General features: G+C 37.7%; 1 protein-coding gene across 1 annotated transcript in view; it reads left to right on the forward strand.

The window, feature by feature from the left end:
* The window catches only part of MCTP1 (multiple C2 and transmembrane domain containing 1), a 292,860-nt gene extending 274,470 nt beyond the window's left edge, over positions 1-18,390 (forward strand). The window contains exons 17-20 of the mRNA XM_077755308.1: positions 3,581-3,690; positions 7,853-7,962; positions 15,383-15,480; positions 16,414-18,390. Of these exons, the coding sequence (XP_077611434.1) occupies positions 3,581-3,690; positions 7,853-7,962; positions 15,383-15,480; positions 16,414-16,485 (390 nt within the window). The 3' untranslated portion in view covers positions 16,486-18,390. The remainder of the gene's footprint in view (positions 1-3,580; positions 3,691-7,852; positions 7,963-15,382; positions 15,481-16,413) is intronic.
* Positions 18,391-23,490: the final 5,100 nt, after the last annotated feature.

The raw sequence follows: 23,490 nt of genomic DNA on the forward strand, positions 1-23,490 counted from the left end.
AGTGGGGTGGGAGAGTGGGGTGGGAGTGCAGGAAAAACAGAAAATTAAGAATGAGCAGATTTTTAAAACTCTTTAGTCAGTAATCATACACCAGCACATCAATTTTAAAGTGTCTACTAAAACGTCTTTGTAGATGCTTGCAGTGACACATCTTATTAACAAAGATCTGTATTTAATATTTGCACACTGCATTACTAACATTACATCTGGTGGTGTCTAACACATCTTTCACTTCCTACTGTTGAATCAAGTTTCCTGATTTTATTATCTTGCTGATCATGGCGACTACAAGGTAAGTTCCTAAATGTTTCCAAGGTTTGTGTTCTTTTTCATCACACTGGAATTCTGGATAGGCAACGAAAGCTTCCTGGGTAGGATGGTAAGGTAACATGGTATATTATGGACAGAATAAACTCTGGAGTTGGCCTATCATAGTCCTAATCCAAGCTGTCACTTTTGTCTATCCTTGCTGTCTTCTTCAGGAGAGTGGAAGAAAAGGCTACATTGTAGGATGACGTTATAAAGACTGAATGAGCCATGTGAAAAGTATATGATGGTGCTTAATGTGTGTGTTTATATTCCACTTCTTTATAAAAATAATTTAAAATAGGCAAAAGAATACACAAAATATATTAATAAAAAATAGAGAAACCACCTAAAATCATGCTCAATGACTACCAATTCCTTTATTTCTTCTATTCATGTTCCTTCAATTATGATATTAGAGAAAATCAAGGAAATAAAAGTAAAACATTAAGTGCAAAGAATTATTAATATTATAGGAGATAACTTCCATTACTATGTGTCATATTTTGACACACTCTCTTCATCTTTTTCCAACCTACCCATTTCAAAAACAGCTATTATACTTTATCTCACATTTACCTCTTCCCCCCCAATATCTATTAGATCATTGACATTTTTGTTGTCATTAAGTATTCTCTTTAAATAATATCTTGTAATTTCATAGTGTGTCAGTTGTATGTGCTATAAATAATTCCTCCTAACATGTCACTGATTTTCCTTTTTGTTATAATAAACAAAACTGCAAGGAAAGTCTTTTCAGACCAATGTTTCCCATATTGAGTATATTGGAAATCCCATCCATTGATTTGTCATATTTGTTGCAAATTTTTTCCCATTCAGTCGTTTAAATTTGTGAGGATTTTTGACATAATAAGTTTCTTGTTTTCTGTAACTTTTGCTACCAATTATTTTTATGACTTTCTTTAATGCTGGTATGTTTAAAAAGTTATTTCCTATTCCAAGATCACTAAATAACTTACCTCTATTTTCTTCTGTTTTTATAATTCACCTTCAGTTGCTTTGCTTTTTAATTAATCTAGAAGGTATTCGGGGCTATTTGAGGTACATCTGAGTAGAATTGGGCTATCTCAAGTAGATTTGAGAGTCTATTGAGGTAGGATTTAATACAATCTTCTGCAAATAGTTAACACAAGTACCCAGTAACATCCTGCTTTCATCTTTATGGTGGATTCATGGTGGTGCTTTATCATTAAACAATCTCTTTCAGTGTTCATCTTTCATATTTTAATTACCTAAATATCTGGTACAATAAATGCCTTCTTATTATTTCTCTTTTACAAAAATTTCTTGGCTACAGCACTCAATTTATTTTTCCAAACAAATTTATCAAATTCTCCCCATTTCACTGCACTCCAAACACATTAGAATTTGTTTGAAAATGCTTTAAACCTATATGTTCAACAGAAGAAAAGAATACATTCTTTTAATAATCAGTGTTCCAGTACATAAACACAGTATCTCTTTTCTTAATGTAAATTCTGTACGTATCTTATTAAAGTTATGCCTAAGTGATTGTAGATTTTATTGCTTCTGTGAAAAGTATTTTTTCACATGATCATTTCAAACTGGTAAGACATTATTCTCCATGAATTTGGATTGTGCAGCCAGCCTTCTTCGACTCCAGCTTGATTTATTCTGTGTGCAGAAAGATATTTGTAAGAGCACTTTATTTCATAGAGATGAACCAATTTAGCCAGTGTTTGAGAGAGAAAACACTGAAGGCCGTGGAGATGATTAGAACAGATCAACTTTGTAATTAGGAAAAAATAGAAGGAGGTGCTGGATATCCGTTTTTTTTTCTAAAGTGTAAAATGGCAGAAGTGAAATTAATGCACTCTATCACTGGGGAGGGAAAAAACACAAGAAATGGATGGATTCACGTCTGTAATAAAGTGAAGAGTGGCTTTTGAAGACAGTGAGGACCTTGAAACTTGAACTTAATTGTTCTGTATACTTTGAGCCTTATGCATCACATCTACCTTACTGTCTGGACAGTCTATCTTGGTATAAGCCAGGTGAATATTTAGACAATATCTCTCATGGGAATTACATTTAAAATGACAGGGCTAAGGAACTTCTAAAGATCATGTTTAAAACTGGCCTCCATAGCCTCAATCCCACTGTACCCTGTTGTTCTTGGAGGCTGCACATACACCTGTCATTTGCTTGCCCTTAGTTTCTAAGGTGGCAGGACGCCCGGCCCAGCCATGTTCGGAGTGCAAAGTGCTTTAGACTTTTCTAAAGTGAAAGTCAGTATGTAAATGTGCAACATGACGACATTATTATTCTAGCTTTCTGGCTGCTTTCAGCAAGCACTGACTGCCACATGAGGTCTCAAGTGTTCTGGCACAGTGTGGAAGTGTTCAAAAGAAGTTAAAGTAATGAAATTGGATCTACATTTCCATAGATATTCAAGCTGGCATGGAGGAATGGAGTCATGGAATCAGGGTTGGATGGTCTCCACCAAACAGCCTAGGCAAGTGCCTGTGATGCCAGGCTACTAAGCAGAAATTTCAGTCGTGAAAGGCCACCACTATTTCTTCCTCTGGGTCTAAAATTACAAAATGTGCACATTTCCCCAGCTCACACCATTCCCCGGGTGCTTTACACTCAATCCCACCCACCCATTCCCTGGAGCACGCTAGCTCTGCTTAAAACCAGGACAAATTTTAAAACGAAGAACAAAGTACAAAGAGAGGGGGAACATGTTTAGTTAGAACCCTAAAATAGCACATGCTATTGCATCAGGTGTGGACCATTATACTTAAAGAGGTGGGCCAGGCTTACTTTGTATCTGATCTTCCTAAAGCACTATTTAGGAAGTGTTTACTTAATGAATGTCCATTGACCTTGTCCTTTTTTCCCCCTTTCAGTTTTCATTGCTCACAGGTCTTCCAGATTTGGTTATTCTGAGACCTGCCGTCTCTCCTACACCTTTACATCCTTCCCCACCCCCTGCCCCCCACCTCTGGCTAAAATGTTTCTGTTCATCAGGGCAAGAGCAACAGAATCGGAGACTCCCGCTTTGCAACCACCTTTATATTGGCACAGGTCCATGATGCTGGATGCCCTTCCTCCTCCCTCTCCCTTTACATCCTGATATTTTTATGGGTTCCAAGCATCCATTTATATATACACAGAGATGAAGTTTATTTAAGTTTAAAAATGTAAGAGAGGGACAATTCAAGAAGTCAAACACTGAAGAGTACCTTTACTCACACAGAATCTCTCTTTTTTCTTAATTGTATTTTAGGACAGTGAAAAAAAGGGATTTATAAATAAAATCTATGCCATCCAGGAGGTTTGTATCAGTGTCCAGAACATCCTAGATGAAGTGGCTTCCTTTGGCGAAAGGATAAAGAAGTGAGTGAGTGATGCTGACATGTGAGCCCTGACCTTCTGCGGGACAGAGTGTCCATTTGTTTCTCAGAGGGCGAAATGCCACATTCTTTTTGGCAAGGGATACTCCTTCTGGGTGATCTATTGCTCAGTTTCATCATTATTTACTTTGTTTCTGCCAGTCTTTGGTTTTCTGAAAGTTCTGTCAATTTCCTTCCTGAAATTTGAACATATTGGTTGGAAAGAAGTCCTACTTGTAGCTTTGAAGAAATAACACCGTCCTAAATTTTAGCACATTTTCACAGTGAAAGACTTTGTTCTTAAATGGGATATGAAATCGTGATAGGAAAAAAATAAACCAAACTTAGATGAGAATTTCAGGTAATCAAGACACATCTTCATTTTATTATAGGTTGACATTGTCATTGAGTAACTCTGAAATTTAAAAAAAATCATATCTTGTATAGCACCCTGCAAAAATATTCTTTTAAATTTGTCTAAATAGTTGAGATCATAATTACAGATGAAATAAACTAATAGTTTTAATAATTCTAAAAAAGAAATTCCCTTTCCTAATTAAAAAAATAAAGCTTCATTGAAAGCTAATGTAAAATTAATGTAATTTTCTTATATTAAGAATAGTCTTACATTCTAAATTTTACATCACTTGTGTTTTGCTTGAAATAATTTTACTTACTACTGAACTTCTAAAAACAACTGTCTATAAATCCAATCAAGTGGGTTTAAAATTCTTGATGACCAGTTAAAAACTATACTAAGGTCCCATCCTACTAAAGTATATGAAAATTGGCTTATATAATGATTACTAAATAGTCTATTCAAGGGGTGCTGTTATCTGGATAAGCCTACATTTTCTAGTTTCATGTATCTATTCATTATTGTTCATATTATTATTCACCAGAAGTGTTCTACAGATATGAATCCTTGGGCATACACATTTGAAAGGACTAAATTATTTAAACTAAAGGTATGAGTCGTTCACCAAGTGCTTTTCATGTTTCAAGGAATAATGCATTTTACTTTGTATAATTTTTTAATACATTTCCACATATGCATAGGTGCTGAGTTTCCATTTTTTATATCATATTAGAACAGCGTCCCCTTTACTCCAAATGCACAGCAGCCTTCAGTCTCACACTTCTGAAGACTGAGTCCCACATCTTTTTCTTCTTCCTCTCCATGTTATTTCCATTTCTAAGAATGTTCCTTTGTTCTGCACACTCTTTCCACTAGAGCATAGTGTAATTAAATAGGGCATTTCCCTTTTGAGTGTTGTCCTTTCTCTGAGATACACTATGTGTTGATACCTGATGGAAGTAATTTCATTTATACCATAGGACACTGGGTCAGCTCTGAGGTCAGGCAAATTTATGCCTGAGAAGAAAAAACTTCTTTGTAACTCTAGGTGGTAGGGGATCTCAGATGCTTGGTTGGAAAACATCATAGCCAGTTGGAGGATATGACCAGATCCTGGCTGTGGACCAGCCTCGATAAAAACGGAGTTTTATGGAACTTTCCACAGGTGTAGACAGAGGTTTAGGTATAGGCTGAGGTATAGAAAGGTATAGGATCCAGTGAGTCTTCATCTTTCCTGCACGATTTTTTGAATGTTAAAAAAGAGAAGGTCCCCTGGGGTCAAATGAACTAAAACTCATCCACTCAGAAAGCAGATTCAGAAGCAATCATTAAGTAAAAAGTGAAAAGCCTCTATAATTACCGCATCTTGTTACTAAATAATCATTCCAGAACTTTCTTGAATTGCATCTTTTTTGGGGAAAGATCATATTCTAGATTTAGTTTTCATGATGCACTGTGGAAATAGAAAAGGGCAGTCTTTTTTTCTGACATTAGCTACGCTCGTAGCGATTTCTTGTCATTTATCCTACCAAAAGGAGAAAGGAGAACGCAGGGAGCCCTTCAGGGAGGCTGCCCAGAAGGAGGGTTTTCTGACTGAAGAGCCAGTGCCCTTGCACACTATGGTGTGTTGATGGATGGCTCTGAGCTGAGCCCCAGGAAAGCGAGCAGACCCTCAGCCTTCTGTTCTCTCTGCACGCGGGCAGAAGCAAGGGAAGCACAGGTGTCAGTGAAGGAAGGGAGGCATGATCCTTTACCAGGTGACAGTTAAACAGGGTGCTCACTCTGGCCAGGGCAGGAAACAAAGAGAAAAGCCAGACCCCAAGAGTTACAGAAAACAAGACAACCAGATTTCACTAGGGCTCTTTTACTAGAAAAAACATTTTTAGGAAACAGTTGACCCTAGACAGACACAAAAGGCAGGGCATATGCCCACCAACCATTAGGACTCACCCCTAAGTGTTATGCTGAGAGGAAATATAGGCAGAAAATCTCTTAATCATCCTTTATTGGATCAAAAACCACCCTGGACAAACCCTACCCCAAGTGCATATAACCTACATTATTGGGAAGTTAGAGAAAATTAAAAGCATTCACACTTATCTGTATCATGTATAATTTCATATTTTCTTCAAGTGTCTTTGGCGCCCTTGTCACCGCAAGAGATTCCTAGAGTTGATTAGCTGTAAAAATATCACTTGGATTCACATAAATGTGTTACCATTACTACCAGTCCACCACAGTAACAGCTGTCCTCATTTATTTCTGAGAGAGAGAGAGAGAGACAGTGTGAGCAGGGGAGGGTCAGAGAGAGAGGTTGGTACAGAATCTGAAACAGACTCCAGGCTCTGAGCTGGCTGTCAGCACAGAGCCTGATGCAGTGCTTGAACCCAAGAACCGTGAGATCATGACCTGAGCCAAAGTCAGACACATAACTGACTGAGCCATCCAGGCGCCCCACAGCTGTCCTCATTTTTAAAGGAGGAAGTTGAGGCATAGAACGGCTGATTCAGCTAAAGTCACACGGCAGAATCTAGGTTTTGAACATAGATGTCTTTTTTTTTTCTTTTTTCGTTAAGCTGCACTAAAGTGTCACTCAACAGTATGTGTTCATTTCTCCTCAGAGGCTGGCTGTTGAGGCAACTGTATGCCTGTGACGGGTGACGTAGTTATATACCCAACACTGAAGACTCCATGCAGTGGTTCTGTTTTATTGTTTTGCCATTCTCCATTGAAAAGGAGATTCACTACATGAGATTCACTACAGAATTTCTACACAAAGAATCCTAAACTATTGCAATATTTCCATGTTTGATTTCCCTGCTTTTCTACATCTTTTTAAACTTCTCTGTCATTTTCTTTTTGTCCCACTACATTCCTTCCCATCTTCCTGGTACTGTCATTTTTGTAACTTCTACTTTTCTTCACTGATCCTGTTTTTGTTCTTTGTTCTGATGTTATCTCACTGTCAGCACTCAGTCTTGCAGCCTTCCCTGACCCCTCTACATTATCAATCTGCAGCAGGATGCGAACACTGCACACCCATCAGGCAGGCCCTGCTGTAACCCACTTTGCCAGCTCACACTCCATTTCCAGTCTTTCCAACAAATCTACCATGTGCTTTCCTTTGCCAGAAGTAATACAGGGAGAACAGGAGTCAGTACTGACTTTATTTCTTAATTATCTCTGTATTGAGGGCAAGGATGGCAGCTGAATGTTTACAAACCTAACTGCTCTGTTCCCCCTTCCTGACTTCTAGTTACATTTCAAACATAGCTGAAGTACAAAATGAGTCTTCCTCAAAGGAATTCTAAACTCGAGAGGATTTACACAACAGTGTAAGATTTAAGTCTACAGACAATTGCTGACATTTTATTTCCAGTGTCAGGAATCTAGTGTGAGTTGACGGAAGAAAGAATGGTAGGCCCAGGGGCATTCTCCTTTATGAAAATTTGGAGAAAACAAGATTGGCTACTAGTTTTAAAAGGAGAAAAGCCTATTAACAATTTTTTTTTTTAACCACATAGGAGTCACCCAACTAGTGCACCTTTAGACCCTGAAGTCACCTGGGACAATCTGGAGGGGTTGGTGGCAAGCCTTGTTTACTTGGGTCCTGCTTTCATGAAACTCAGCAGATGGTGCCTAATCTGTGTTCTCTGACAGTCTACTGCACTTGCCTTCTACTCCAGAGAGAAATGGAGTCTTACTAGATCCCTAGTCCAGAGTCTGAGTCAGAATTACATTGATTTTAATCTTTGCTTGAAAAAAGTATGAAGTGTTCAGAATGCTGATGTGTTAATTTCTCATTCAGTACTTTCAACTGGACTGTCCCATTCTTAAGCTGGCTGGCCATTGTAGCCCTGTGTGTGTTCACAGTCATCCTGTACTTCATTCCACTGCGATACATTGTCCTTGTCTGGGGTAAGTAAAGCCTTTTTTTTTTTTTTTTAAACTGTGTTAGATCCTAGGAACAAACTATTTTTAAGGAATGAGTTATACTGTCAGTAGTTCCCTGTATTTATTATCATGAAGCTACTCCATGATGAAAAGAGACAGGTCAGTTAAAAATCACAACAGTATAAAGATTTAGGTCTACCTACAAAATGCATTTTTCTTATCTGGCACCATAGGCTCCATCATACTGTAAACATGTAGTTGTGCGGATTCTTCATATATCAAAGTGTAGCTTTGTCTAGATATCATTCTGATTTATTTTCACCACTTATACGTAAACAGAGGCATTTCGATCCATATGGTGCATTTAGGACGATATGCTTTTGTGCTGTGGTGCTTTATCTTGTGGAAGTGTCCGTAAACACGGTTCTATATATGGCCACCTATTTAAGAGGTCGCCTTTAGGATGCAGAAAAAGGGTCCTTGGCACGGGCAGGCTGCCTAGGAATAAGAAACCTGTTTTATGGGTACTACATAAAAAGGCTTCTGTGCAAGCCCACCTGCAATGTCGTATTTTCTGGTTCGACGGTTTTAACGCAGTTATGCCGCAAGCCAACAGTTCCTATGGACTTAGCCTCCACTTAGGTGGTAGTTTCAGCATTCTTCATTGTTGTAGGGCTTCTGTTCCTTATCTAAGAAAATTCTTGGTTTGAAACAATTGTCCATCTCTAGGATGGACTGGGTAGAAGTATGACTCTACTTCCCCCTCAGCCTGCTTGTACCTAAGATTGCTAACCACGTACAAAATGTAAAGAACCAAAATGGGTGCTAAGTCCAGAAAACATATGTTTACACTAAAAGCAAAAAGATCAAAAGGAATGTTTTGTTATTTTCTAAGATTTGTAAAGAAGTGCTGGAAAAAGTGACAAAGGGAGCAGAGGTCTCCAAACCCTCTGTTTTCAGATTCCTATCTCCCTATTCTTTTTGGCCTATCTTGTCATATCCTGAGTCAGCCCTCTTACCCTTGATCGTCACTCTCTTTACTTTACATCTTGGGTAGAGAGTAGGGAGTGGGGGGGGGGATGATTATATTTCCCCCTTGTTATAATTTAAAGTTTCAAATAAGATAGTATTTGCACGACACAAGGAGGGAAGCATTTCCACCGTTCTTGCTTCCGTGATATATGCGAGGCCCCATCTTTCATTCTTTCCTTTGATAGTTACAACAGATGCCGTTTTATTGAAGGTTTAGGGTAGAGCACGAGGTGTGGTAGTTTATTTTCTCTAACCTAGCCAGGGTCAGGTCTGCCATCTCAGCTGTGATAGGTAGTGCACCTCTGGTTCTGTTTCCCGAGTTCTCAGACAGCAGAGCCCATGGCAGACATCTGGCTCTGTAACCTGGGGTGGCCTCACTGGCTCTGTCTTAAACGTAATTCTTAGAGAATGTGTTTGGGCCTCTTGTTTCATCAAATGAAATGAAACAAGAACAGTATTTCTTTAGTGCTAGGTGATTGCTGAAATGTTAACCAGAAATTTAAGATATGGGTCTCACATGGGGAGACGGACCAAATTCAAGATTGCAAAAGAAGTGCACTCTGCTGAACTTCCTGAAGAAGAGCCAAGATCCTCTAAGTGATGGCTCAGTTTATTGATTTCCTATAAAGCTGTTAACTTATTTTTTTCATGTGAATATGCTTGGTCACTTATTAGGTGCAGTATAAACTTCAGAGTAGACTTCTCTCATTGAAATTCTATCTTCTATCATAGAATATGTACAATAGATACCTCTAGTTTTATATACTGTTTAGACATTTCTATCTCATTCAAGTTTTTCTTTCTATAATAGCTCCAATTTCCCCTATATTTACCCTTCAACCACATTTGATTTCCCGGTAGTGCAGGGGATTCACTGTTGAATAACTGTGGGTAGATGCAGCTCATCGTAATGGGTTATGGCTGCTCTATTCCAAAAGTGATCCAAGTAAGTCAATCACAGCATCTTTTGCAAGCATTCACTTTAAATTTTATTAATTTAAAAGGAAAATTGCTTTCCAAAAATCTCAGTGCCAGAAATGAAAAAGTGGAAACATTGTTCCTGTGGTGAGAACTTTTAAGATCTACTCTTAATGACTTTCAGATATGCAGTACAGTATCATTAACTAAGGTCACCATGCTGTATATGACATCCCCATGACTTATTTTATAACTAAAAATTGGCAGCCCTTCATTCATTTCATCCATCTTCCCACCTCCTGCCTCTGTTAACTACCAATCTGAATCTACGAGCTTGGTTTATTATTTAGATTCTACATGCAAATAAAATCATTTATTTGTGTTAGACTCATCTCATTTAGCATCATGCTCTCAAGGCTTGTCTCTGTTATTGCAAATAGCAAGATTTCCTTAATCTGTCAGTGATTACTTAGGTTGTTTCCATGTCTTGGCTATTATAAACAGTACTGCAATGAACATGTGCCAGGAGGGTATATTTATCTTTGTGAGTTAGTGTTTTTGTTTTCTTTGGAGAAATATCCAGAAGTGAAACTGTATGTACATAGGGTGGTTCCATTTTTCTTTTTTAAAGGACTATCCAGTTTACATTCCAATCAACATTGAATGAGGGTTCCTATTTCTACACACCCTTGCCAGCACGATTTACTCCTTGTCTTTTGATAATGGCCATTCTTACAGGTGTGAGGTGACATCTCAAGGTGTTTTGGTTTGTATTTCCCTGATAGCAATGTTGAGCATCTTTTCGTGTACCAGTTGGCCAGCTGTAGGTCTTATTTGGAAAATAAGATCCTCTGCCCATTTTTAAATTGGATTGTTTTTATTTTTGCTATTGAGTTGTATTCATTCTTTATACATTTTGGATATTAGCCCTTATCAGATTTGTAAATATTTTCTCGCATTCAGTAGGTTGCTTTTTTATTTTATTGATGGTTTCCTTTGCTGTGCAGCTTTTTAGTATCACGTAGCCCTGTTTATTTTCACTTCTGTTGTCTTTGCTTTTTGGTGTCAACTCTGAAACGTTGCTAAGATGAATGTCAAGGAGCTTACCGCCTTTGTTTTTCATTTCTTCTAGGTTTCCAATTTGTTGGTAATTGTTCATGCTAGTCTCTTATGCTCCTTTATACTTCTGTGGTTTCTGGTTTAACATATCCTTTCGTTTCTGATTTTTTTAAATCTTTTTTTCTTGAGAAGTCTAGCTAAAAGTTTGCCATTTTATTCATCTTTTCAAAGAACCAGCTCTTACCTTTATTATTTCCTTCCTTCTACTAACTTTGGGTTTTGTCTGTTGTTTCTTTTCTAGTTCCTTGAAGTGTAAAGTTAGGTTGAGATTTTTGTTTTAATTGAGGTAGGCATTTATTGCTATTGGTATGAACTTCCTCTTAGAACTGCTGTGGTTGTACCCCACACATTTTGGTATGTTTTATTTCCATTTTCATTTGTCTCAAGGTATTATTTCTTCATTGACAAATTAGTTCAGTAGCATGTTATTTAATCTCCACATAGTAGTGAATTTCCCAGTTTTCTTCTTGTAATTGATTTCTAGTTTAATACCAATGTGGTCGAAAAAGATGCATGATATCATTTCAATCTGTTTCATTGAGATCTGTTTTGTGGCATAACATATGACTTGTCCTGGAGAATGTCATGTTCCATGTGCACTTGAGAGGAACGTGTATTCTTTTGCTTTGGGATGGAATGTTCTATTGATGTCTTTTAGGTCCATGTAGTCTAACATGTCGTTTAAGACTGATGTTCCCTTATTGATCTTCTGCTTGGATGATCCATGTGTTGATGTGAGGTATTATTCTAGCATTATATTGCTATTGCTCCTTTTATGTGTGTTAATAGGTCTATGGGTGCCCCACACTTAACATCTTTTAAAATCTTGAATATCCCTTAATTATCGTTTTATTATAACATGTCTTTTAACCTTCATGCTAACTTTATAAGTGATTAATCTACTACCCTTACTCTATATTTATCATTACCAGTGAGATCTATACTTTCATATTTTCTTTTTTACTAATTAGCATCCTTTATTTTTCAGCTTAAAGTAGTCCCTTTAACATTTCTTTTAAGGCCAGTTTCATGGTGATGAACTCTTTCATCTTCTGTGCCACTCCCTTCTGGCTTGCATAGTTTCTGCTGAAAAATCTTAGTCTTACGGGGGTTCCCTTTACTTGCCAAGTTGTTTTTCTCTTGCTGCTTTTAGGATTTTTTTTTTTTTTTGAATCTTTACCTTTTGCCTTTTAAACTATAATATGTCTTGCTATGGGTCTTTTTGCCTTCCTCTTATTTGGAACTTAGGCCTTCCTAGATCTGGATGCCTGTTTCCTTCCCTGGTTTGGGAAGTTTTCAGCCTGCTCTCTTTCTTGGACCCCTATAGTGTTAGCATGCTTGGTTTTGCCCCATGTCCCTTAATTTGTCTTTACTTTTCATTCTTCATTTCTTCTGCTGCTCTGCCTAGGTGAGTTCCACTGCCAGGTACTCGAGTTCACTGATCTTTTCTGCTGTTTCATCTAGTTTGCTACTTAACCCTTCTAATGTATTTTTTAGTTCACTGACTGTATTCTACAGCTGTGGCTTCTATTTGGTACTTCTATTTTCCATTTTTTTTGAAGTTTTCTCTGTGTTCTTTTTCTTCTGAATTTGGTGAGCATTATTATGACTATTACTTTGAACTTTTTATCAGGTACATTACCTACCATTTTCCTTAAGGTTTTTCCAGAGATTTTATCTTTTTCTTCCCTCTGGAACACATTCCTCTGTTTCTTCATTTGCCTTGACTGTTTTGTTTTCTGTGCATTAGATGAAATGACACTTTTCTCATTCTTGAAGGGCTGGGCTTGTTTAAGAGGTGAACCTTATTCTTCAATCCTGTCTTAGCTCTTGTTTGTCTCTCTAACCTTTTTGATTGTCTGAGTAGCCTATTTTAATAGCTCCTTATAGTTGATGCTGTGCCAAGACAAGTTAGTACTTAGATTCAGGCTGGTTGGAAACCAAACCTTCAGGTAGCAGCTTTTAAATAATGCAAACATATACAGTTCTATGGGACTGCATGCATAAACCCCACTGACCCCTAGACCCAGGTTATCTAGAGAATATCCCCTGGGAGACAGAATATTCCCCTGGCTAAAATTGGGGCTCCAGGTAAGTGTATAAGGTCCTTTCTAAAAGATATGCCAATGAGCTGTAGTGAGGTGGAGGGACAACACAAAGATTACATCCTGCAGCCTACATTTCCTCAGAATACCTTTCTAAGCTTGCAGATGCATGCCAAACTTAAAGCTTGTCATGCAGGCCTGAAGCTCCAGGACAATCAAATAGTTCTCTTTTTACAGATAGATAGACTATGTGTGTTGTAGCCTGAGACTACAGAAATGTATAGGACCTAGAAATGCAAGTAGTAGTTTAGCCCCCAAAAGCAGCTACAAAAATCAAGGGTGTCAAACAAGGATATAAGCTATCCTAAGAAAATACCTTAGGAGGTATTTATGAGCTCTAGTGAGGCAGTCTGCCCAAGATGGTCTAATTGTTAGGAGTCCCATGCAACTCAGGCATGGAAGCAACCCCGGCCTAGTGAGCCCAGCGATCAAGGGGTGTCCCCTTGCTGGCAGCCACAAGGACCAAGGCACCAGATGTGTGCAAATCTCCCCTCCAGGAAATGTTGGTGCTCTGAAGCATGGCAGAGGGAGAGTGTGAAGATGGTGCCTGCCAGTTGGAGGGTAAAGATGGAACCCACCAGCTTTGCAAGGCAGACAGAGTGCAAATATGTCACCCACAAGCAGGAGAGTGTCCCAGCAGGTCCCTGCCCCTGCAGCTGAAGCTTTAAAATCAGAGAAAGAATTTTCATTTGCTTAAGTCTGGGTGCTTTTCTCATGGCTGCTTCTGCACTGCACCCTGGGGCAAGAGAGTTTACACATGAGCCCTTTGAACCATTTCTCAGTTCACTACAGCTCTTTAGGTCTCATGGTTTTCAAAGCCAGACGTGTTGGGAGCTCATTTCTTAGGTGCAGGACTTAAAAGTTAGGGTGCCTGACGTAGGATATAACCTGCTGCTCCTCAGAGAGAAGCTCCAGGTTTGTGAGTTACGTCGTGATCATGGGTTGCCTTGCTGGGGTGGAGATTGTATCTCAGCCCCTCCTACCCCCTTCAATTTGTCCTTTTCCTTGTTTGCCTGATGTGAAGAAGTTGCTCAACTAGTTTTCAGGTCTTTTTCAGAGGGAACTGTTCCATATTAGCTGTAGATTTGGTGTGTTCATGGGAGGAGGTGAGTTCAAGATCTTCCGACGTTGCCATATTGAGCCACCTCCTAGAAGTAAAACCAGACATAAAACTGGGGTACCACGCATGTGTTAAAGCTTCCCTTGGGGGAGATAACTGACACTCTGGAGTGTGGCAAAGGGAGAGTATGAAGATGGCATACACCGGCTGGAGCAAAGCAGAGGGAAAGTGCAAGGATGTCACCCCCCCAGGGCCCTGGGGTGACTCCAAGCACGTTAGGCTCATTAGGAGCCATTTCTCAGATCACTGTAGCCTTGACATGAACCCCACTGTTTTTCAAAGCTAGATGCTTTGGAGAGTCTTCTCTTAGGTGCACATCTTAAAAGCCTGGCGTGCCTGATGTGGGTGTCAAACCTTTCACTCCTCAGGGAGAAGCTGCAGGTTTTTAGTTCCTTCCAGACTATGAGTTGCCACACCGGGGGTAGGATTTATGATGAGATTTGTGTCCCAGGCTCTCCTACCTGCCTTGATGTGACCCTTCTCTCAGATGGGAGGAGAATTTAGGATCCTCGTGCATCGCCATCTTTAAAGAGGTTTATTTTTTTTTAAAAGCTGGTAGTGAACGCTCATTTCAGGTCATTTTGAGGAAGAAACACCCCACACAGAGAAGTGTCTTCTAAACATTTAGTTTGCATGATAGTAACAAACATTCCCCCACCCCCCTACCAAAAAAAAAAAAAAAAAAACTAGAAATGTTTATCTTTTGAAAAAGGGAAAACCAATCAATCAGACTTTTTGCCTGGACAACAGTGTAGGGAGACAAGTTTCATCATCAGTGGAACACTAAAGCTGGGCTTCTAAGTCACACGGACGGAGTGGCAAAGCAAGATGCAGCACTGTGAGGTCTTGCCAGGTGCCTTTTGTTTCCCTAATAAAAAGCCTTTCCTGCTGGGAAGAAGTCACTAAAGAACAAAGAGAAAACCAGAGCAGGCAGTGAGTGGGGATGGAGGGAGGAAGGGGACAAAGGAAAGGAAAGAAAGAAACAGGAGAGGGAGGGAAGAAGAAAACAGGGTTTATTGGTTCATTCAGTCAAGGCTGAAGAGCAGCTTAATCTAGATCTATATGTTACTGCAACATATAAAAATATACGTGATTTCTCTAATTCCTAACTTTGGAGATTTCAATAATCTTTGGTCTATCACCTTTTCAGGTATCAATAAATTTACAAAAAAGCTTCGGAGTCCATATGCAATTGACAACAATGAACTACTTGACTTTCTTTCGCGGGTCCCTTCAGATGTACAAGTGGTATGTAGGTTTCACTATTACTACTACTACTTAATGTTGTATGGCATTGGGTTTTAGGTTTTAATTTCAAAGGTTTTAGAAGAACCAACTAAAGTTAAAAAGGCCTGTAGCAGATTTTGCCTTTCAGGAATGCAGCCCACCTGGGGTGTTGTCCAAGAAGAATTTTATAAAGAATGTGGAGTGGAGCAAGGAGAGAGTTGCATCAAAAACCTACCAGGGTTCTTAGGGGCAACTTTCCTCCAAGGAAGGTTCAGCTGGAGTTAGTGAAGTCACCATTACCTGAAGGGAGGAAATGGGAATATAGATGATGAAGCAGAAGTGCCAGTGGACATTTGAAAAACTTTTCTTTGCATAATCTGCAGGGATTGAGTTTTAAAAATGCATATTTTGAGGACTGGTGGCGGGTGAGGCCAGGGAGACAAACTGGTGTTTGAAGACTGGGGCGCATTGCAATCCTTTAAAATTCTTTCGGGTTAACTAATGCCCATTGATCAACTATTTTCAGAACAGAGAAATGTTTTTAATCAAAATCTTAAAGCTACTGGCAGCAATACCTTTTTTCCTTTGTTTCAGTTGAGTTTTTGTCTTGGTATCAGACATGAGAGCGTTACACAAACAAATTGCAAAGAACCATTATCCAGCCTTTCAAAACCGATAAAGATGGTTTTGCTTTGTGTTACGGACAGTGAGGACCCGGCCTATTAACCACAGTTCACCTCAGGGCTTGCATGTAATTTCTGGCAGGATGTCCCTTCCAGCCTTGCTGTATCACTCTATTGTTTTCTGCATCCCAGCTGCAGATCTCATACAGCTTCCAGGGTGAGCACTCTTCCCAGCCCTGACTCCAAACACAATCTCTCATTCCTTTGCTTTTCCTTCCTTTGCCAGAAAGTGACCACCTGACCAGTCTTTCTCTGAACTCTGTTTAAACAGGTGCAATACCAAGAGCTGAAACTAGATCCTTCTCACAGCCCATGTAAAAGGAAGAAAAACAATCTTGGCTAGCCAACTCCCAGCACTGAGGAGACCAGCATCTGTTTGGGAAGATAAAAGAAAAAGCCTTCAGCCTCAGCAGCATTTCCTTTCCTCCTGCTTTTTATTTATTTTGTCTTTTTATCATGATCGAGAGAATTTGTAAATAGTGTACAAAGGCATATGTCTTTGAAAATATACTTCCATTGTACAGACTCAATATGATAAAGGTTCAGCTGTTGCTATGTGAAAGCCGTGGTGGCTGTGGCTAGTAATGTAACACACTGGGACAACAGATATAAAAATGGGAACACTGGGAGACAGATACTTCTCTAATTACAAGGGGGAAGAACCAGAATATTCCATTAAATGCTCAGCTGTGCTCTGATTAAATCTACATACAATGTAAATGTCAATTTGATTTTGAAGTTTTTTTTTTGTGACTATTTTTTATCTGAAAAGTAATCCATTACAGTTTTCTGTGTTTTATACATTTCAAAAGGAAAGGGAGATCCCAAAATCTGAATAATGGAACAGATGCATTTCAATTTAACATAGATTCTACTTCAGATCCTGACATTCATTCCTGTACAAATTATGAAGATATGACTCGGCTCATTTTAGGCTAATGAGTGAAGGTACAGCCACTTGTGAAGATAATCTTCCATACTTTTTGCTAAGAAAACCTCCAAACCTTCTAGCATTCCATCTAAAACCTTAAAATCTCTACAGGACTACACATAAATACTGCCAGGTTTATAAATGATTGATTGCCTATCTGAATTTTTATACTATCACTACTTTAATTTGTATCAAGTTAGCAACCCAGGTGTCAAAAATACTAGCAACTAAATCCGTACTGCTTTTGGTGTCTCTGTGCATCTAAAAATATTTAATACTCAAGTGTTCTCATACACAAAGTATCTGCTTTCTCACTAAATTACTGAAATGCTTTAATGCATAGAATAATTTTTGTTATTAGTGTTTTAATATAAAGGAGAATGCAGTGTGCTAAGTGATATGCTAGTGTTTCATTACATTCATTTATAGAAAAACTAACCATTCTTGATAACATGAATGCATGAAACCAATTTTGTAAAAAAACAAAAAACACAACTGCTTCTGGGGTGGGGGGAGTTTGCCTTTACAAAAATGTTTCACTACTTACCATAGAATCTGTACTTACTTAAAAATTGCATTCCCAAGACTTATGGTAGTTTTTGTACCTAACTCCCTGATAAATCAAGGGAGTATACCTCTGGAGAGTGAAATAATTTGGTGAGAATGTTTTACTTCCCTGACTGGATAGAGGATTAAGCTTGGGTGAAAATGTTTTGCACTATTTATTAATAGATGGGGATAGGGTGAAGGTGGGGGTTATGGTGGCCAAATGTAGAAAAGCCAGAAATATATATATTTCACTCTAAAGGAAGAGTCTTTAAAAAATAAATTTAATCTCATCAAAGCTAATTTTTAAAGTATTTTTATTTTAAAGCTACGTTGTTAAATACTATTTCTTATAATAGAACTATTTTGATCTGTTTATACACTATGCTTGAAAGAGAATGTCAGTTAAATTCCCTTTCTACAGAAAGGCTTTGACCTCAATATGCTCTGTTTAGCTCACCATGTTTATAATGACATGCTGATATTGGCACACCATCACTGTTTGTTGCTTAGACATAATATTCCATGAAGCTGATGTTATTACTACAGAAAGTTTATTGATGGGCTAATTTGTTCAAAATACCTTTTGATTATATCTTGTGTGAGATTTATGTTCTGTGTTGACAGTGTCTACTCAAATGTCTACAAGCCTGATATTGTACAACTTCAGATATACCGAGTGCATAGTAACCATTAACAGATGCCTAATTTCTGTTTCATTCTACCAACTTTCAGATGTTAAGTTTAATGGTAATGTTAACTATACATTCATTGCATTAAATAAAAAAAACAACTTCTTTTCTAAGTATAATCAGTACTTTTTTTTTTTTTTTTTTGGTGGGAGAGAGAGGAGTGCTGGAGGATTGTTTGCATATTCTTACAGATGGCACTTAGAGAGTTAGAGGAACTTAGTTTGGTTTGGACACAGAGGGCCTTCACCGAACCCTGACTATTGTATGAAACTCAATGCCTCTGAAGGACTGAGCATGCAATGAAGTTGATAGAAGAGTAAGAACTATCTTGAGGCATGAAATGATATTCAGAGCAACCTTCACATTGCTCTCAAAAGTAGTACCTTCACAGGCTTAAAAGAAGGAACTGTCTAATAAAATTTAAACTATTTCTTTCCCCTTCTCACATAGGTAGAGTTTTGCCTTTTGAAAGCTACTTTAGTTTTTAAACATTTTTCCTGTAAATATTTCAAGATATCTTTAAGAGATTAAATGTCACTCCAAATAGGTGTTAGACTGCTAAATACAGTAATCTTGTCAACTATTAAATCTATTTCTCTTTTGGTGAGTAAATTCACGAAAGGTCATTCACATGGGAAGTACTATTATTGCCATTAATTCTGGTAATTCCTAAGAAAGGCATATTAAAAATTTTTTTCATTTATAAAAAGAATGTAACACTTGTTCATTTTGGTACTGTTCCACAGCCTCAAATTGACAGATGCTATAGGGATTCCAAATTACATTTGAACCATAGGATAATTTGAACCCCTAGGATAATCTGAATTTTAAAAATTTTTAAAAGATTTTATTTTTAAGTAATCTCTCCACCCAAAGTGCGGCTCCAAGAACTCACAATCCTGAGATTGAAGATTCTCACGCTCTACCAACAGAGCCAGCCAGGTGCTCCAAATTAAAAGATTTTTTTTAACAGCTCTGCTTTGTGATACATTTATTGACTACCTATTACAATTATATGACTTGCCCTGTCACAGGCAATGATCCAACCAACGACAGTATGTTAAAGTCCAATCTGGAGCTAAAGTAGGTAAGAACAAAATTTGACAGCTTTCTTGACATTACCTTTTATAGAATTTTATTCTACATTTCAAAGTGAAAAAAATTCAGTAGTAAGCTCTCTTATTGAGGGAACATGGGAATTTGTTTTTCCACTTTGCTCTTACTATCCAAATGTCTATAATGCTATAAAAGGTCAAATTTTGTATTAACTAGTTTTATTCAGAGGTTTTATGTAAAGAGAGTAAATAGAGCCACCATTATTTTTCTTGCAAAAACTTCAGATATTATTAAAGTAAAGCTTATTTAAATTCTGGGGCTTTAAATGTCAGGTGCGAGTATGTGTATATGTAGAGATGCCAATTAATTTTTCTGATTAGAGTATCTGGAATCAGCCTTTTCTAATTGCTCAGTCAAGTATGAATTAAAACTACATAAAAAATGTAATGAATACTTACAATAGTGTCATTCTTTTCAATAATTCTCTTTCCCAGGATGACTGATGTAACTCACTGAAAGAAAAAACATAAAACATTCTTTTTTTTGGAGGGAAAATGTTATCTCTTATGACTCAGTTTCTACATCTGCATGGTGGCAGTCACATAAAATTATTTCAGCCGAATCTTTGAAATTAAAGAAAAAGCAAACAAAATCTTGTTACATAAAAACCCCCGAAACATTAAATGTCCAAAAGTGGTCACTTGCTGCCGAAACTACCACCACTGGCAAAGGTTTGCTGGAAGTTAATGATTATATACCCACATTTCCAAGAGGATCTGTCCTTTGAACCAAAAAATTAAATACCTAAGTGGTCTTAAATGATTTCAATTTATCAAGATCATCTTCCTTTGCATTTTAAATTAATAACATAGACGTAGTCCTTCAAATGCACAAGCTGTATTTTTGTAGACAGTTTTTTTATTTATATGATGGTTGTGTCTCCAAATGTAACTGAACAATCATGAAACTCCATTTTAAAAAAAGTAATGGCTCTAGTCAACTAACACCGTTACTATATTAAGTGGAATGTTTTATTTGTATTAAGGAGAACAGAAATAGCTAAGTGGCTGTGCCAAAGTCTTCTCAATTTCTTACAAATGTACAAACGCAACACAATTCTCCCCTGCTGGAGATTCTTCAGTGTTCCTCCAAAAGAGAAAAGGAGTGAGCAATCTCAGTCAAGGAAGGAACCTGCAAACCACCTTATTTTCTTAGGAGGAAAGCATGAGAGATCCCAAGACCTGGCTGGTTGCTGTTACTGTGCCAAGATGATCATACAGACTCAATTCCACTTCTTATCAAAGACAAGCTTCATAATGGCATGAGTCAACTTGAGGCATTTTATTTTCCTGGAATTCAAATGGTAACAAATTGAGGGGAATGCTCACTGCATAGCGAAAGGTGCACACCTGGCCCTGAACATGTGAACACGCTTAAGTGTCTCTTGATTACAGGAGACCCACCTGGGACAATAGTCAAGAGCAATTACTGAGGCAGCTGGACCCAGAAGAGAGCTGAGAAGAAAATACCAGTGTGTGCCCCAAGTTCAGAGATCTTTTAATAAAGCCATTCAGAGAACTGGAAACCTTACCAACTAAACTCTACAATATTCACACTAAACACTCCTTTGCACAGCAAAATTTTGTTACAAGACAAAATCTGTGTGTAACCTGTAATATTGAAATCATGAAAAACAACTTATTGGTGTCCAGAACTTATAACTCTTACAAAAATTTGATACTTAAGAGTCTATTTTCTATTATACTGAGAGGGAAAATGTGATTTTGTTGACTCTGTTGTGTAACTCGGTAGATAACTAACCCAAGTTCTGACCCAATCTTACACAATGGTATACTTAACTCCTTGCCTTTGATCTGGAACTCTTCTTACACAGAGGATTCTATTAACACAGAGAACTAGCAAACTACAGCAGGGTCTCTGAAGCACATGCGAGCCCACTGGGAAAAGTAAAAAACTTCTTATGTTTGAAAAAGTAGTTTTAAAATAGATCAATGTGGTGGTCCATTTTATTCATCTGAAGTTACTGAACATTACTTTAAAATTTCCCTGTGGGACCAAAAAAAATGCATTTTCAGATAGAGAAAAACTTTTTGGGCACATCTGGCACATGGTACCTAAGAATCAGGCACACTAGCTCTTGTGATGTGGGGCAGCAGGCACGCAGCCCTCTCGAGGCCCTAGATGTTAATATGGAGAACACAGAAGTATTCGATAACCCGTGACCTGCCATGACTGTGACAACCCTGACAAGCAGCTGAGAGTCTCCTCCAAAAACAATTAATGAAATCCTCAACCACTGCTTTATGGTTACATTACAGGTATCCAAAGAATTCATATACAATTGTTGTTAAAATATTCTGTTCTGAATTGTACTATTCAAATAGTACCTTACAAGAAATCATTTTCCTAGCTTTCACAGAAGAGGTGCAAAATAATATACTCTGAATAGGGTAAGAATTCTCTCAGTAGACAGCTGGCTGCTTGTATTCTATATTAATGCTGTAGAGAATAAAATCTATAGTAAAAAGTGAGTTTTTTCCAAGTCTGTGATAACAAGAAGGAAAAAAAATCCCAGTAACACAGTAGTAAACTCCCTTCATGTGCATTTAAACGACAGCCTTGATTGAATCTTAGCTTCTCCCTGCGTTTTTGGGGTTGAATCTGAAAAATTAAAAAAAAAAATCAGAAAAGGAATTCTTCAGGTTCCATGAATACTTCTAAAATCAGAAAAGGCTGATAGTGAAGCTATGTTATCGTTACTCCACAAGGTGTCTACACGAAGAAGTTTAATCCTTAACAATTGAAGAATATTCCTAATGAACCCACCCGAAAGGGTGATGCACTAATTGGAAGAGGCTTAGAATGAAGACTGAAGCAGCATATCAGTAAAATGATGAGCCAGATGCACTCTTAAAGGGGGGAGGGGCATATAGTCCACATTTTTTGAGATCAACACTAGATAGTACTATATTTAATTGTATCTTTCCCTGAAGAAAACTGGTATACTTTTAGAAATGTACTTTGTATTTTATTTTTTTAATGTTTGTTTATTTTGAGGTGTGTGTGTACAAGCAAGAGAGGGACAGGGCAGGGAGAGAGGGAGAGAAAATCCCAAGCAGACTGCATGCTGATAGCATAGAGCCCCATGTGGGGCTTGATCTCACGAACTGTGAGATCATGATTTGAGCCGAATTTGAGTCAGATGCTCAACAGACTGAGCCACCCAGACATCACAGATATCTACTTTATATTTTAAAAATCCAACAGGTGCCAATTTAAATAAGAGCTTCAGAAAAATTTCAGTACTTGATTCTTATTTATGTCAGGAACATTACTTTCAAAACTAAATGATTTACTGGCATTATAAATATACATCGTTACAAAGAAACATGGAGAAGTGAAGAAAATATTCAAAATTCTATCACAAATACAACCACGATTAGCAACATATTTGTTTATAATATGTTCCCCTATGTAATTTTAATTACATTTAATTTTTAATTCCATCCTATTTTTAAAAAAACTTAAATTTAGTTAAGAAAAATGGCACTGAGAAAACTAGTCTAACCATGTTTTTATAAATGGGTTTCAACCTCTCCTTAAGCCCATCTCCTCCAATAACATGACTGTGAACTTCCAAGTACTTTGTAAGGAAGAGTAAAAACTAAAGTCATGGGGAAAGAAACTAGATTTGCCTAACCTTGAGGAAAGGCTTGTATATTACTAGTCAGGATAGCCTTTTGTGATAATAGCAGTAAACCAGGTATTTTTATTCTCCTTTATTTTTGATGGAGTAAAAAAGAACCTCAAACATAACAATTATCTTCACCCTTTGGTTTGCTTAGTATTATTCAGAAATTTCAAAGACAGGTAAGTTTATTCCTAAGATTAGGAAATCTGCCTGTATGCCTTTTGTCTGATTTTATACTTTCATTAACTTCTCGGTCAATAGAAATCTTTACCCTCATGAGTCCTTTAAACCACAAAGACTCCTCACCATTTCCCCCTCAATCCTTTACCCAGTTTTCATCTTTATAATTCTGCTTTTAAAATTTCATGAAAATGCTTAATTTTACTGAGTATTACTGCTCTGTCATTTCAC

The sequence above is a fragment of the Crocuta crocuta genome, unplaced genomic scaffold, assembly GCF_008692635.1.
Source record: "Crocuta crocuta isolate KB4526 unplaced genomic scaffold, BGI_CrCroc_1.0 scaffold42, whole genome shotgun sequence".
Lineage (NCBI taxonomy): Eukaryota > Metazoa > Chordata > Mammalia > Carnivora > Hyaenidae > Crocuta > Crocuta crocuta.